This window comes from Rhineura floridana, chromosome 9 (assembly GCF_030035675.1).
Source record: "Rhineura floridana isolate rRhiFlo1 chromosome 9, rRhiFlo1.hap2, whole genome shotgun sequence".
NCBI classification, from domain to species: Eukaryota; Metazoa; Chordata; class Lepidosauria; order Squamata; family Rhineuridae; genus Rhineura; species Rhineura floridana.
Window position 1 is genome coordinate 120815007 of NC_084488.1, and position 16950 is coordinate 120831956.

Consider the following 16950-nt stretch of genomic DNA (forward strand, 5'->3'; position numbering starts at 1 on the left):
GCCCCACTTTTCAGTGCCCTGCTTTTCGGCGTTCCACGAATATGGCGGTGCCAATGGGGTGATCAGCTGGAGCATGGGGAGCTCGCACGCTCCAGCTGATCGCTGTGAGCTGGAGCACGGTGGCTGGAATACAGTGGGGGCCCACTTTCCGGTGGTTTTCGCTTTTTGGCGGGGGCCTTGAATGTAACCTGCTGTATGAGAGGGGCCCTACTGTACTTTAAATGTATAGTGCAGATGAAGCCTGATAGATGGATGAGTTCTGGATGAAGGAAGCAGGCCTTCTTCCCCAGGAAACCTTCGGGAACTGCTGCTTTAATGGGAGAACAGACAGTATTACTCAGCACATACAATGAAGGAAACCACCCGGAGATAAAAAACATACACGTGGGATCTGCAACAAAATGTTAGAAGTGCGGAGTGTTCCTCCTGTTTGTAGTGCCAGCCAAACCATACCTCCCTCTTGTGTAAGCATCATGCCATTTTGGCTAAATCCACAGAGAATGCATTTGTTTTTCATATTATAGGATGCTACTTGCCTGTTTCTTCAAAGAAGTACCCATTCCTGGACATCGCTGCCGGTGGGCTTTCTAAGGAAGGAAACGAGAGATACGCAAGTTAAGAGGGCAGCTCAGACAATCCAGTGATTTTTTTAAAAAAAAATTAAAAAAAGAAGCAAACATTTAACTGTTGTTCCAGAATGTTTCCGTATGGGCTTATCACATGAGCATTTAGGCATATTTTGCAAGTGCCGATTTTACACCTGTCTATGGGTTGTATTCGCCTACTACCCTGAACATGCCTGATTTTGGAAACTAAGCAGGGTCAGGCCTGGTGGGACTTAGATGGGAGACCACCTGGGAATACCGGGTGGCATAGGCTTAGAGGAAGGCAATGGTGAACCACCTCTAAATATCTCTTACCATGAAAACCCTATGAATATATCCAAAAGATTGGATGGAATATATCCAAAAGAAAAGTTGTGATCGACTTGAAGGCATATAACAACAACATGGGTTGTATTCAGCTAAGTCCTAATCACAGTAGATCCATTGAAATTAATTAACCCAAGTTAGGCATGTCCATTCAATGGGTCTACTCTGAGTAGGACTAGCACTGAATACCACCTTATGGGCCAAGCTCAGTAATTACAGCCCACTCTACAAGGTGGAGAACAGGCTCATAGCTTTTGAGTACACCCACCCAATGTTGTAAGTGCAATTCACTCCATATCAAAGATTCTTCCACTCTTTTGAGGGGGACAAAGACTGCAAGCGTCAGGCACAGGCAGCATCAGCCATTATGGGGAGGGCCCATAGCTTTGTGGCAGAGGATCTGCTTTGCATGGAGAATGTATGAGGTTCATTTCTCAGTGCCTCCCTAGGGATGGGTGAGAAATTTGATTCAGTTCGCATTTCAAGCTGAATCTATCAAATTCACATTTTCAAAAACAACATGAGAGCTGAAACATAGCCATCCTCAGAAATTCACACTTATTTGAATTTTGCAATGCAGTCCACCAACCAACCAATGTTTACAAAAAAGCACCTGTTAAGGGAAAGTGTGCATAAAAATCAATATATGAGTGAAAATACCATGCAGAATGCATTATATGACCAGAAATTGCTTGCAAAAACGTGTACATTAGTCAAAACTGCCTATAAAAATGTGTTTATTAGGAGATATTCACACTAAAATGCTGGAGAATTTTCACGAGGATTCTTTTTTAAATCGCAAATTACTGCTGAAAAGGGGAGAACTGAATTTAAGAGAAACTGAGAGAACTGAGATTGACAGATCTTTCCATCCCTAGTCTCCAGTTAGAACTGGGAATGTCCCCTTCCTGAAACCCTGGAGAATCACTGCCAGTCTGAATAGACAACTCTGAGCAAGATGGACCATTGGTCTGACTCGGGAAGCTTTTCATTTCCAAGGTGCAGACATTCCTCACTGCTGAATGCTCACTGACATCTCCACAGCCTATCGACTCCTTCCACATGTAGATGACACCTCAGTTTACAAAAATACAAACAGAAATTGAATTTCAGTGGGCTGAACACCACACATTTAAAACACGTGGCTTCCCACAAAGAATCCTGGGAACTGTAGTTTGCCCCTCACAGAGCTATAATTCCAAGCACACTTCGCAAAGTACAGTTTCCAGGATACTTTGGGGGAAGCCATGTGCATTCAACGTATGGTGTGTGGATCAGCTCCTAGCCTCAGTGCCACAGCTTGGTCCTGCTACATCAGGTCCGTGAGTAAATCCTAGCTATCTTCTGAACCTTTCATTCAACTTCGATTTACAGATGTGACCTGCTCCAAATCCTGAAACAGAATAAAGTCAACGTATCTTTTTACCAAAACGGTAGTTCTTAAAACAAGTTACACAACCATATTTGGATTCATCCTGAACTTTGCCTTCATTGCCAGGCAAATGGGCTGGTAAGAATCTGACTGCAGATGGATGACTGAAGACCACAATTTGGGATATGGAAACAGCAGCCACTGAATTAGGGGCACTTATTTAGCGCAGTGCACAATGCCACAGCGTGATTCACATAAGAAACTAATGCAACGTGAAATTGCACACAATGTTTGCAGAAGGCAGCGAGTCACCTACTCACTTCTGCTGTTACATAATCTCAGCGTCAACAAGAGCTCATCCCCACCTTTCTTTACAAGCAGCACATCCTTCAGGACCACACTGCTTTCCTCCAGAAGCTTATAACTCCAAGGCAATCAATCCTTGCCATTTGAGACAAGGATGGAGAGCCTGTCACCCTCCGGATGTTGTTGGAGTCCATCAGCCCTGGCCGGCATGGTCAATGGGCAGGGATGCTGGGAGTTAAGAATCCAGCAACATCTGAAAGGCCACAGGATCCACAGCCCCAGAGTAAGAGGCGGAAGAAGATTGCTCTGCTCATTGCTGAAGAGGTCTGCACTGGCAGGCTGGTCACCTGCACCTGCTTAGCACTGGTTTGCTCTGCCCTGAGATGGAAACATTCTGTAAATTTTGAAGCCATGGAGGAATTGCCCCCCATCTGGGAAACTGGGGTGGGTGGGGATTGGAGGATGTGTAATACTGACTTTCTTATGAAACATTTTACTACTTTAGCAATATAAAATGCATCTTTCAGCATATAAAAGTGAACTATTTGGTATATTTATTTACGGAGCAAAACTATGCTTGTTTATTTAGAAATACCATCCATTTGGTTTGGTTTAGTGGCGTTTACTCCCAGACAGAGCTTGGAAAAGTTACTTTTTTGAACTACAACTCCCATCAGCCCAATCCAGTGGCCATGCTGCCTGGGGCTGATGGGAGTTGTAGTTCAAAAAAGTAACTTTTCCAAGCTCTGCTCCCAGATATGTGCACACACAATTGCACCCTCAGTAAAAACAAGCAGCCATACCCACTTAGTGGCTATATTCCCATTGGGGGATGGGCTGTGGTTTGGTGGTAGAACTTCTGCCTTGCATGCAGAAAATCTCAGGTGCAGTCCCCAATGGCATCTCCACACAGGGCTAGGAGGGACTCCTGCCTGAACCGCCAGAGAGCTGCTACCACTCAGTGTAGACAGTACCAAGATGGACAAATGCTTCCTAGCTTTCTTTGTTTCATTCCGACATCGTACTAAACCATGGTTTAGTACAATGTGCATACGGAGGAATGGGCTGCAGTGAACCTCTGGCTCTTTCAGAAGAGATACATCTCCCACAGCAGCCATTTTGTGTACAGTACCCACGGCGCACTTTCAAAATTCCAAATGTGCCCACTAGCCCCCCAAAAGTTGGCAACCCCTAATTTAAACACAAAGCCAAACAAATCATGGTTTCTCAAGCTGACTTGTTTAAACTAACCACAGTGAATGTTAACCACGGTTCTGAGTTCCACCAATAAGGCAAGCTACGCTTAAGTAAAAATGGAGGTGACAGCTTCTGAATGTTTCAGCTCAGCAGAGGGATAGAACAGGGGAAGGGAAGTGCATCAGGCAAAGGCTAGGTCAGACTCATTCCAGCTTGTGCATGCCTTGGTAAACTATGGTTTAGCACAGCCTTCCCCAACCTGGGGAATCAAGATTCTTTAGATTAAAACTCCCAGCAGTCTTAGCCACCATAGCAAATGGTCAAGGATGCTGCAACGTGTAGTCCAACAACGTCTGGTTGGAGAAGACTGGTTTAGCATGGCACATGGACATAACCAGTATCAACCCTGGAAGTGCAACTGATGCCACAAGGCCAAGAATTGGAATATGCAACCGCTTCGTGGAATTGAACATGCATAACAATCCACCCAGTCCAGCCCAGCTGTTCAGCTGTGTTTATCTTGCTCCTGCGTCTGCATGCCAATCTGACTTCTAGTTACACCTATTCTAGTTACAACTATTCACAGAATGAGGGCACAAAGGATTCCATAAATGAAACATTAAAAAAAATCTTCAGAAAAATCGAGCGATTTGTAGGACTAATCCTGCGCCTTTAAACTGCAGTGTTTTTCGAAATATCCATGAGGTCAAACACTCAACACACACTGCAGTGCAAGAGCCAGAATTTCAGGAAGTGGAGAACAGGGCACACTTGTCAGATCAATTTTTTTAAAAAAACTGAAGCACTTTAGAGTGTGTTCTACACTGATGTGGCGCTGAGCTATCCTGACCTGAGGATTATTATATGTGCCCTAACAGAGCCTCAAACATTCCTTAATAAAGGATGCTACAAAATAACTTCCTGAAACTCTGGTCCAGTCAAGGTGAAGAGATCAAATGCAGCTGAAAGAGAGTAGAAAAGTATTACATCTCTTTTCATTTCATAGATTCTCAACATTTTCACATTTGCATCTAACAATATTCCCTTATTAAATCCATCGGAAGATGCAGTCCAGTGCCTTGCCTGCCAACTTCCTTCATATTGAAAATGAAAACTGTAATAAAGTCTCCCAAACTTTGCAAGATCTTTGACTTAACAAGACAAGCCAGTGTTCCCAGAATATTTCACAGAGGCATTCGAATTCAGGGGCATCCGTAAGGCAATAATACCTTTTTAACCCTCCGCCCCCCCATCACACATCCTTTTATGAAGATGTCAGGAATATTTTACAATACCCCATTCTTCCTCACAACAGCCCTGCAAAACTGGTCACTATTAATCCTATTTTATGGGGGAGCAAGGATAGAATTGGGGGGTGGGACAGCAATGGCACAACAGCACACTGACTTGTCCTATGGCCACCCACCATTCTGTGGCATTTCAACAATGCTCTTTGACGTTAAAATATAGAAACACAGGGCACTGCCTGACTTGGTCTGACCACTGGTCCATCTGGCTCAGTTATCATCAACACTGACTGGCAGCAGCTCTCCAGGATTTTCAGCCTAGAACTTCTTCTGACTCTACCTGGAGATGCTGGGGACTGAATCTGGGACCTTCTGTATGCAACGCAGATGCTCAGCTGAGCATCCACTGAGCTATGGCCCTTCCGCAAACAGTCTTGTACTCGGTCAGACATAGATCAAGGTCCACTTCAATCAGTTGTGTCTACACTGATGGGCAGCAGCTCTTGGGGGTTTCAGACAGGATTTTTTCCCAGACCTTCCTGGAGTTGCCAGGAATTAAATGCACACTCAAAGTATGTGTACTACTGAGTTACAACCTTTGCCCAATGCAGAAACAATTTTCTCCAATGCAAAGGAGAACCATACCCTTTTAAAGATGAAACTATCACAGAATGCAATGGCAGAACAGAGGCCAGCCTGGTTGAACATGCAACCCAAAGTTCATCTGGATTTGCAGTGTTATTAAGGGCTCCAAAGAAACAGTGTGAGATTTGAAGAGTGCATCCCAGGATCTCTTGCCAAGCTGGGAATTGAGGCCAGTTCTTCCAGACTGAAACCCATCCTACCCCTCCAGTTCACATCTTGCAAAGGGCTGCTGAATGCATACAGCTCTGCCTTATAAATAAAGCTTCCATCTTCCATCACACACAACATTACTTTGGGTACATTTCTCCTGTTCCAATGCAAGCACTGACCTCAGCAGAGGCGAGGGTACCCTGGACAGCTCTGTGCAGGGCTCAGTCTGCCAAGTGCGGCTTCAGCAACAGCTCCTCTCAGACTGAGCCTTATATAGGAGCAGCAGCTCTGTCTCAGTAGGTAGCTCCACCTTCACTGAGATGTGCCTCTTCATTTAAAGGGCCCAGCCTCCTCTAGCAGGAAAAGGTGATATGGGGGGGGGAGGACATGAAAGATAAGATCATGCATGGTGTGAAGGAAGTGGGTAGAATTTTGTCCTCCCTCTCTCACAACAGAACCTGGGGCCATCTGACAAATGTGTAAAGTTTCAGGACAGGCAAAAGGAAACTGCACACAAGACATGCTTCAAACTCTGGCATTTTTGCTCCCACAAGAGGCAGGGACGGCCGCCAACATAAAAGAGGATTAGACAAATTCATGGAAGATCAAAGGCTATCAATGGCTACTAGCCACAATGGCTATGCTCAGTGAGCCTCTCAATACCAGTTGCTGGGAATCCCAAGTGGGGAGAGTGCTCTTGCGCTGGACTAGATGGGCCACTGGCCTGATCCAGCAAGTTCTTCTTATGTTTGAGAGTGCACTTGTACTGGAGCTTCTGAGATGGAGGGAAAAGCAACATGACATCCCGAAGCCAGACAGGCCCAAGCTCCACAACCTCTACTTCCAGAAGGCCTCCCAATACATTAGGTGTTCAAAGTGCAAATGCCACAGATTTGGGGAGAAATGAGAAACATCAGCCCTTGGTTTCCGTGGATGCACAAATGCTCAGTAAACCATGGGTTTATTGCCCCAATGCTTACCACCAGTTAGCATCATGGACGGGGAAATAATTATGAACCGCTCACTAACTTTGTAACATATCATAAGGGCATAAAAATGCAATCGAACTCAGTGGGGTCAGGACATCACTGTTATTTCCCCAACAGCTAAGCTCATGTAAATGATAATTAATTCTGGTTTCTGTTGAAAATGTACATCAGAAAGCTCTCCCCTCCTGCCCAAGCACCAAACATGTTTCCCGCATCAATACGCCTTTGTCAAACCTGAAGCCCTAATCTGCTCCTGCTTCTTTCTCTGCTGAAGAGATTGGCAGAAACAGGGAAAGATGCCACACTAATGAGAAATGCGCAATGCTACACAGGCTCACAAAGTAGGTCAGAGCTCCTTACATTGTGCAGCATCACTCTGTCCCACAGCAAAAAAGAAGAACACCCACAAAAAGCGGAGAGCAAGTAGCAGCATCACCCAGCCAGGAGAGCCCGTCGCCTCCGTGGCAGGGAAGACATTTGTTGTTAAATCCTCATGCATTTTGTTTTAAAGCTCTACATCTCAAAATGAGATATTGGTCCCCAGACGCTCATTTGTGGGTTTACATCTAGACCAAACCTGGGCTGTTCCCTCATTTATTTATTTATTGCATTGATTTCATCTCAAACCAGAACATCACACTCAGTTTTGCTCCTTAAGGATGGGGAACCTGTGACCCTCCAGATGTTGCTGGACTAGATCTTCCGTCATAAGAACATAAGAAGGGACCTGCAGATGGATCAGGCCAATGGCCATCTAGTCCAGCCCCCGGTTTTCATAGTGGCCAAACAGATGGTTATGGGAAGCCCACAAGCAGAGCCTGAGAGGAACAGCCCTCTCCCCTCCTGGGGTTTCCAGCAGCAGGTATGTATGTATGTATATGTGTGTGTGTATGTGTGTGTGTGTGTGTGTGTGTGCGTGCATGCATGTATGTACATACATTTTTTCTTAATGATGTTATTTGTTATTTAGTTTAATTTTTGTAAATTGTATTGCCTTTACTGATGTATTTTTATACTTGTGTTTATTTTTCTTTGCAAGCCGCCTTGAGGGCCTTTGGCCAAAAGGCGGGGTATAAATAAATTAATAATAATAATAATAATGTATGTACCCCACCCTTCCTCCCAGTAGGAGCCCAGAAGCATGATGCCTCCGACCGTGGAGATAGGACATTGCCATCAGAGCAAGTAGTGCCATCCCTCACCATTGCTCATGCTGGCTGGAGCCAGTTTGACTTGGGAGTTCAATAATGTTCGGAGGGCCACAGGTTCCCCATCCCTGCGCTGTAAGGACCATCTCCCCAGTAACTTGAAAAATCAGGTAGAGGGGGGAAAGGCACTCTCTGCACACACTGGGGAAAAAACAAACAACCCAATACTCTCCATGAACCCATTTCAACCCCAGAAATCACAGGGTGGCCTTCCATGAAAAGACATTCTCCAATAGGAACATGTACGCACATCCCAACAGGTACGGAAACACACTGAAGAGTCGGGCTGGTGGTGGGTAGGGTCAAATGAGACATTTCACCAGAGATGCATGAACAGTCTCCAGATTTTCTCTCTCTCTCTAATGGAAAGTAGTCTCAGAAGTGGAGATCAAGAACAGAAGAGCAAAGGGGGTGAGGGGTTACTTAGCTTTCTCTTCACGATGCTTTCCCCACAAAAATACCCTCCTCCCAGTGTTTCCAACCTACAGAATAAAAAAAAACCTGTATGTTCCTCTATATCTTTACCCTTCCAGTGAGAAAAGTAGCTGAGGGTGTTTTCAAAGCAAACAAATGGTGGGAGGAAAGAGGGTGAAGCAGAATCTCCCCTCCCCACCACTATGCTTTTGTTGGAACTGGAAACCTCCTGTGGCTGCTTTTCAGGAGAAAAGCTGCAAAACTATTCATGCATTTCTCATGTTACATTTAATTTGGCTCTCAGACATTCTCAGTTCAGAACACCCAATGCTCAAGCCAGACGGCACACCAGTGCACTTTGCCAAGATCTCACAAGGACGAGGAATCCTGACTTGTGGGAAAGGGTTGCAGTCTGCGCACAGGTAAGTGTCATGCTGGGGAGAGAACCCCAGTGACATTTGCCTTTCCTTTGGACCACTTCCCACATTTCCAGGTGCAAGTGCTGCAATGTTTTATTTTACATGTGCCGTTATAAGTAATGTCTTGGAATGAGTTTGCATTAGACTGAATAATGTATGCGGAGAGCAGGGCAGGGGGAGAGCGTGAGTTAGAATGTTGAGGAATGCTGATTGGCTGAGTGAATAGGGGATGGTGTGTGTGTGAGAGAGAGAGAGTTGTCTGTTGGACAGCGCAGAGATCTTGAGGGAGTGAAGGTTGGATTTTGAGGGGGGTGGATAGGATAGGTAGGCTTGTACTCTTATTTTGACAAGTGTAACATAAATGAAACCAGTGAACACCATCTTGTAACCACATGCTTTCAGAAACTAAATACCGAGTAAACTTATTTACTACATCTGTTAACTAAATATAAAATCCATTCCTTTCAACACATGCCTGATACTTAGTCTAGTTACTACGTAGAACAAGTCTTACTATGTCTGGTGACAAAGTTACCACAGTAAGTTGGCATGAGGTAAATAATTATTTATGGTTATTTATGGTGGCAGCAAAACACCCAGTACAGAGAAACAGTTACTGGTATGAGAAGAACAATGCATAGCTGGGAACTTTAGAGGGTATAAAGTATCCAGAGGAGTTGAGGCTTACTGCGGCCAGGGCAGTTTGTAAGCAAAGGCTGGGGGGAAGACAACAAGGCCCCTAGAAACAGCTTTGCTTTATTCTTAGTGTGTGAAAAAAGTACCTGTACCTCCGCAAGGCAGTGTGGGCAAGGGAAATATGACATGTACAAATGCACAAGCTGGGAGCAGAGGAAGCCTTCTGTGTGCACACAACCCTCATTCACCTGCCTCACGCAAAAGTAGGGGATGCACACTTTCTCATTTGCACTAATACATCCTTGTGACACAAAGCCACAGATGTCTCATCCACCACCAGGTGGGGGAACAGGGCAATGGGTGCAAGTCTGCAGCTGTGCCTTCTTCTTCTGCACCTGTTTCATATGTATGACAGTTAAAAGGAGGGCATCGCAGCTCTGCCTCTGAGATGCTCTCATTTCCCAACCCAGCCAAGTGGAAACTGGATAGGACCCCCTGCCAGGAACACTCTCTGCAGTCACTAAAGGGACTGGTTTGCCAAAATAAGCTGCCTCCGCTTTTAAAAACAGCCCAGGAAACAGCAGAGGGGACTCCCGTCTCCATCCCACAGGAGGAAGAGTTTTTTCTCTTTCTTTCTTGTGATTAAACATAAGAACATAAGAAGAGCCTGCTGGATCAGGCCAGTGGCCTATCTAGTCCAGCATCCTGTTCTCACAGTGGCCAACCAGGTGCCTGGGGGAAGCCCGCAAGCAGGACCCGAGTGCAAGAACACTCTCCCCTCCTGAGGCTTCCGGCAACTGGTTTTCAGAAGCATGCTGCCTCTGACTAGGGTGGCAGAGCACAGCCATCACGGCTGTGCATTTCCCGCCTGTCCTCCCTCCAAGGACCTTAGGGCACATGGCAGGCCCTACACTTAGGCAGAGTGAGGCGGCTGCCTCAGGCAGCAAATGCTTGTTGGGGAGTTGCTATGAGGTGCTGGAGAACAGAGTTGTGTGTTCCACATGACCTGACCTGCCCTCCCCTCCCTTATACTAGCGTGCTTGCCCTCAGCTGCTGTGGAGGATGCCATCACAATGCTGAAGGAAGATTCAATTGCCAGTCCAGTCATGAAATAGGGGACAGATGCCATCTGATCTTTTGCCTTAGGCAGCAAGATGTTTGGGATGAGATCTGCTAGGGCAGCGTACAGAACACCAGCTCTTGCTTATTTACTTTGGATACAGATGTGCTGATTTTATAGTATGTCAGCATCAGATTGCTTCTGCTGGAGTTCATTTAGCACCCATTTCTCTCTCTGCACATTTCTCCTTCCTCCATTTGTTCTGTTTTCCCCCCCTTCTTCTAAGTTTGCAATGTATCAGTGATGTGAGTCTGAACCAGAAAATTTCCCTATGCAAATTAGACATAATCCCTTTTCAATGCATAGTATTAGTACCTGTTCAATGTACAGCGCTCGCTCTCTCCCCACCCTGCGCAGGGATCTACACATTTTTTTCCGGGCCTTCACATTTCTACCTGTGCTCAGCCGAGGCTACACTAGCTGAAGTCCTAAATCCTAGCTCAGCCTCCTCCATCCCAGCACAGCCAGGGGCTCAGCTGAGGAGGGGATAAGTCCCCAAAAAGGGGCATGCGAGGGGTCTGCCAGGGCACATTTAGCCTATTCCAAACTCCTTTCAGCTCGGTTACATAACTTAGCAACCCAGCGGAAGCTACACTGGCAAAAAGGATGGTGTAAGTCAAACTCTATTTTAAAGGCTTGTTTTCCTTCTGCCCATTTCGGAAGCTGGCTCAGCCAGCTGTAGCCCCACTCTTGAAAGGAGTTTGGAATAGGGGTAACTTATTCCGGCTAAATTTAGGCTGGTGTAACTTATGCCGGCTTCCTATAGTTTGGACTGCTCTGTTAGTAAGGGTCATGAAGGAGGTTAGACAGAAGAGGCGACATGGGTCTCTGGTGGTGCACAGGTCAGAGGCTCCCCGCTGCAACTGCATAGGTTCCCTATAAGCAGAAGTAGCCCTACTGTCCTGCAGGAGAAGAAAACAGCCATCTGATGAAGAGTGTCGTCAGCCTTGCTGGGGGGTGGGGGTGGACAGATGAGAACAAAGCGGAGGAGGAGGAAGAGGACGTAAGTGGGATGATTGAGCTGGTGAAGTATTTAGCGGCGTGTTGGACTCAGAAAAGCACCCCAGCGCTGGACTTTTGACAGGTCAACCCCAGCACCTCCAGATATCCCTGTGGAGAGTCAACCTGACCAGCCAGTTGTTTCCCAGCCTGATGCTTCCCCTCTCCCTGCACCCGCGTCGCCCACAGGCAGCCCTCCTCTCTCTGACGGGGAAGATGAGACGGTGATGGGGGCTCCACCTTTGCTTTGCGCCTGAAGGCGAATGCAGTGGGTGATTCAACAGACACAGTTGAGGTGGGGTCTTCGCCTGTGCGTACGTTCCCAACAGTGACAGTTGGCACAAGCAAGTAAAGTGCCCACCCAGCCTTACCTAAAACGAGTGAAGGGAGGAATAGTTGCTGAGTCAACGTCTTACTGCTGCAAAGTTGTGCCTAGATAGACCTAGAGAGATGCTGAGTTCTGAGTAAGCTGTAGGTAGATTCATGATCACTGAATTTAAGCTTTCTCTTACTACAATAAAAGTAGTTCTTCAAGTTCGGGCAGGACAAAGAGAGAAAGAATATCATAAGCAAAAAGGAAGCAGAGATTTAAATACTGCTACAACTTGAACCTCTGCGGGCCTTTTGGCCATAGATGGAAAGGAAATGAAGAGGATTTGGGAGAAATGCTTCAGCAATCCTGCTTAACGAGGTACAGAATGGAAGGATCCCTGTCTGCCTAAGTGCCAATTAAATGGGGTAGGAAACAGATTTTGAACAGTCTAGGAGGACAGAAAAATAAAAGTAGAGGAGAGTTCTAGAGAAGGCAGTTTAAGACCGAGGACAGGCACATATTTATGTTTACAATCAATTTAAAATATACATACTTGCGTATTGTGTTTTGCAATATGACAAACATCATATATACAAATGGGGGGGGAGAGAGATCTACTATTAGATTGGGGGGACAGGGCCAGAAATGCAGGCGAGGAGGTTAAAGTATACTATTATTAGTATTAGTATTAGTATTAATTACATTTGTATACCGCCCCATAGCCGAAGCTCTCTGGGCGGTTTACAACAATTAAAAACATTAAAAACAAATACACAAATATACAAATTTAAAAACACTTTTTAAAAAAAAAAATTGAAAAAACACATGCTAAAATGCCTGGGAGAAGAGGAACGTCTTGACCTAGTGCTGAAAAGATAACAGTGTTGGCGCCAGGCGCACCTTGTCAAATACATCATTCTATAATTTGGGGGCCACCACTGCAAAGGCCCTCTCTCTTGTTGCCAGCCTCACAGCTTCCTTGGAATAGGCACCCAGAGGAGGGCCTTGGATGAGGAGCGTAGTGTATGGGTGGGTTCTTGTTGGGAGAGGCGTTCCATCAGGTATTGTGGTCCCAAGCCGTGTAACACTTTATAGGTTAAAACCAGTATTTGAATCGAGCTCGGAAACATACAGGCAACCAATGCAAAATGTTTGCAATGTTCCAGTAAAAGAAACCAATGCTCAGGAACGAAGAGTCCAATCATGAACTTCACCCAGGAACTGCTGCAAGAAAAACTACAGGAGCCTGACTTAATCTTCACCCAAAGACAGCCAAGTCGTGGCTCAACACGAATACAAACCAAAAGTCCCAGAGCATTCAGGTGGCCTCCGGATATTTTAGACTGCCAACTCCCATCAACCCTACCCCCTACAGCCTTAAGATGCTGAGGGTGTTGGGAGCTGCAGTTCAAGAACATCCAGAGGGCACCAGGCTAGCGAAGGCTGTATAGAGGATACAAGAAATTAGAAAGGTGAATATTTCATGAACCTGAAGCATCAAGAATCAACTTCTGCAAACTACTGAACTCCAAGTTTTCCTAGTTGGATCCAGCAGCAAAAGGTTAACTTTAGGCTCACAATGCCAATTATTGTCTCTCTGGACAGACAATAGATGATGAGACTTGTCAGTCAAAAAAGCCCATTATCCTCAGCAGATCAGATGTTTAGGAACTGAGGAAGCTGCCTTGCACCAAGTCAGACCACTGGTCCATCTAGCTCTTGATGGGGTTACACTCCCCTTGAAGGAACAGGTTCGTAGCTTGGGAGTTCTTTTCGATCCTTCCCTGTCTCTTGAGGCCCAGGTGGCCTCGGTGGCATGGAATGCTTTTTACCATCTTCGATTGGTAGCCCAGCTACGTCCCTATCTGGACAGTGACGACCTCGCTTCAGTTGTTCATGCTCTGGTAACTTCTAGATTGGACTACTGCAACGCGCTCTACGTGGGGCTGCCCTTGAAGACTGTTCGGAAACTACAGCTAGTCCAGAATGCAGCGGCCAGATTGTTGACGCGGACCAGAAGGTCCGCTCATATAACACCTGTTCTGGCCCGTCTGCACTGGCTTCCTATTTGTTTCCGGGCTAGATTCAAAGTGCTGGTTTTGACCTATAAAGCCCTACATGGCATGGGACCGCAATACCTGGTGGAACGCCTCTCCCAATATGAACCTACCCGTACACTACGCTCAACATCTAAGGCCCTCCTCCGAGTACCATCCCATCGAGAGGCTCGGAGGGTGATGACTAGAACCAGGGCCTTTTCAGTAGTGGCCCCCGAACTGTGGAACAGTCTCCCTGATGAGGTGCGCCTGGCGCCGATGCTACTATCTTTTTGGCGCCAGGTGAAAACCTTTTTATACTCCCAGGCATTTTAAAGTGTATTTTAAACAGCATTTCCGTATTTTGGATGTTGTTTGGTTCGTTTTTTTTAAATTTTTTATTATTTGTTGTATTTATTGTATTTATATATTGTGCTTGTTTTTATCTTTTTGTACACCGCCCAGAGAGCCTTCGGGCTTAGGGCGGTATATAATATTAAACTAAATAAATAAATAAATAAATAAATAAGTATTGTCTACACTGACTGGCAGCAGCACTCTCCAGGGTTTCAGACAAGTCCTATCTGGAGATGCCAGGGATTGAACCTGGGACCTTCTGTGTGCAAAGCAGATGCTCTACCCACTGAGCTACAGGCCCTTCCCCAAAGTGTCTTCCATCTTTTCTCATGCTTCCTATCCATTCCTTCACCTTCTGAGAAGCACTGTGTTCTTATCTATCACCTTGACATTTGGGCACTGCCCTGGAAATCACCACCCAACTTTCAAAGCCCATTACACTCTTGAAGCCAAATGGGCCTCCAGGAGTCAAGTCTGAGTTCCCTACCAGCCCAAAGCGGAAAGTCTTAGCCAGGGCTGTGGAGTTGGAGTCAGAGTTGTGGAGTCGTAAGCAATTCTGGGTGGAGTTGGAGTCGGAATCAGTAGAAATGTACCGACTCCGACTCCTTCATAAATGGCAAATGTATATTAACTAGTAATAACAAATTTACTGTGGTAAAATGGTAGCACAAGGCATTTCATCACCACCACGTGAATCCAGAGCTTGGAAAAGTTACTTTTTTGAACTACAACTCCCACAAACCCAATCCCTGGGGCTGATGGGAGTTGTAGTTCAAAAAAGTAACTTTTCCAAGCTCTGGATTCACGTGGTGGTGATGAAATGCCTTGTGCTACCATTTTACCACAGTAAATTTGTTATTACTAGTTAATATACATTTGCCATTCATGAAGGAGTCGGAGTCAGAGTCGGACAGTAGAAAAATAGAGGAGTCGAAGGTTTGGCGAACCGACTCTGCAGCTCTGGTCTTAGCAAACAGCTTGTCAAAAGCTTTTAAGTCTCCTGACGTAATTCGAGTTCTCCTGACGTAATTCGCTTCCACCAGATGGAACACAAAAAATACCTCTTATCCTATTTTGAGCACCAATTCCATTCCACCAATGATGGAAAACAGCCACTAGACAGTACAGAGCAAAACAAAAGCACGCAGAGATATTTTTCTCTCTCAAGAGCCACAAGACTACAAGAATCTGCATCGTAATTAGTATCTTCTGCTACATCCTCCTGTTTTGTTCTAAAGAGCAACAGACTTGGCCAACTACCTATCAAAGATATGGCAAAAACAAATGACCCTCTCTTTTTATACCGCGTACACAGATACCTAATGAAGAACACACCGTTCAAAAGCCACCAGCTGGACCCATTAAAACGTATCATTTCATTTGCTTTACGTTTCTCCTTTGGCACGGGGAAAAGCTTGTGCCTTGCAGGATCTTGATCACAGCAGCTGCTGTGTGTCTGCAAGTGGAACCCACCGGAGCTGAAGAGGAAATGCGAAGAACAGAAACAGCTCTTCCACACCTGCAGACAGAGACTCAGCAGAAAAGCCCAACGTCAGAAATTTAAATAAAAGGGCAGGGAAGAAATTATGACAGGCGTGCATGAAAAAGACTGGAGAGAAACGTAAAGGCTCAGTTATTATTCGAAGGGGGAAAACGACTTGAAAAGTAAGAGGGTGAATGAACAAATGTCTCATCAGGGCTGTGGAGTCGGTACGTCAAACCTTCGACTCCGACTCCTCTATTTTTCTACTGTCCGACTCCGACTCCTTCATAAATGGCAAATGTATATTATTTATTTATTTTATTTATTTATTATTTGATTTATATAAGAACATAAGAACATAAGAAGAGCCTGCTGGATCAGGCCAGTGGCCCATCTAGTCCAGCATCCTGTTCTCACAGTGGCCAACCAGGTGCCTGGGGGAAGCCCGCAAGCAGGACCCAAGTGCAAGAACACTCTCCCCTCCTGAGGCTTCCGGCAACTGGTTTTCAGACGCATGCTGCCTCTGACTAGGGTGGCAGAGCACAGCCATCATGGCTAGTAGCCATTGATAGCCCTGTCCTCCATGAAATCCCGCCCTTCCTCCCAATAGGAGCCCAGGGCAGCAAACAGAGATGCTAAAAACACTTTAAGACATCATAAAAAGACCTTAAAATACATTAAAAGAAAATAAATAAATTATTAATTTTATTTTGAAGCCGGAGTCAGAACATTTCTACCGACTCCGACTCTACCCAAAATTGCTTCCAACTCTGACTCCACAGCCCTGCATCTCATGTCCATTAACTTCAATGGGTCTACTCTGAGTAGCACTGAATACCACCCAAGGAGTTCAAGTGACACTCATGTGTTCATCTTGAACACATGAAAGGAGGGAACGTTCACCAGCAGAATTTGTTAAGTCGTAAGAACATAAGGAACATTATAAATAAACAAATAGATAAGGACATTGCTGGAAGAGGTGAAAGCCTACTTGGTCCAGCACCCTGTTTCCCACAGCAGCCAACCAGATGTGCATGGGATGCCCACAAGCAGGACCAGAGTGCAATAGCACTCTTCCCAGAACCACACTACAGCAACATGTACCCAGAACCATACCACCTCTGATA

The 16950-nt window shown here is 45.6% G+C and overlaps 1 protein-coding gene across 6 annotated transcripts in view; it reads right to left on the minus strand.

Moving 5' to 3' along the window:
* Positions 1-16950, minus strand: part of SLC4A11 (solute carrier family 4 member 11) — a 202550-nt gene that overhangs the window by 152439 nt on the left and 33161 nt on the right. For 5 of the 6 annotated variants that reach the window (XM_061583520.1, XM_061583521.1, XM_061583517.1 and 2 more), the window contains exon 2: positions 537-587. In XM_061583520.1, coding sequence (XP_061439504.1) covers positions 537-570 — 34 coding nt within the window. In that variant the 5' untranslated portion in view covers positions 571-587. Of the gene's footprint in view, positions 1-536; positions 588-16950 lie in introns of those variants that run through there. The other variant, XM_061583518.1, reaches the window with a different exon arrangement.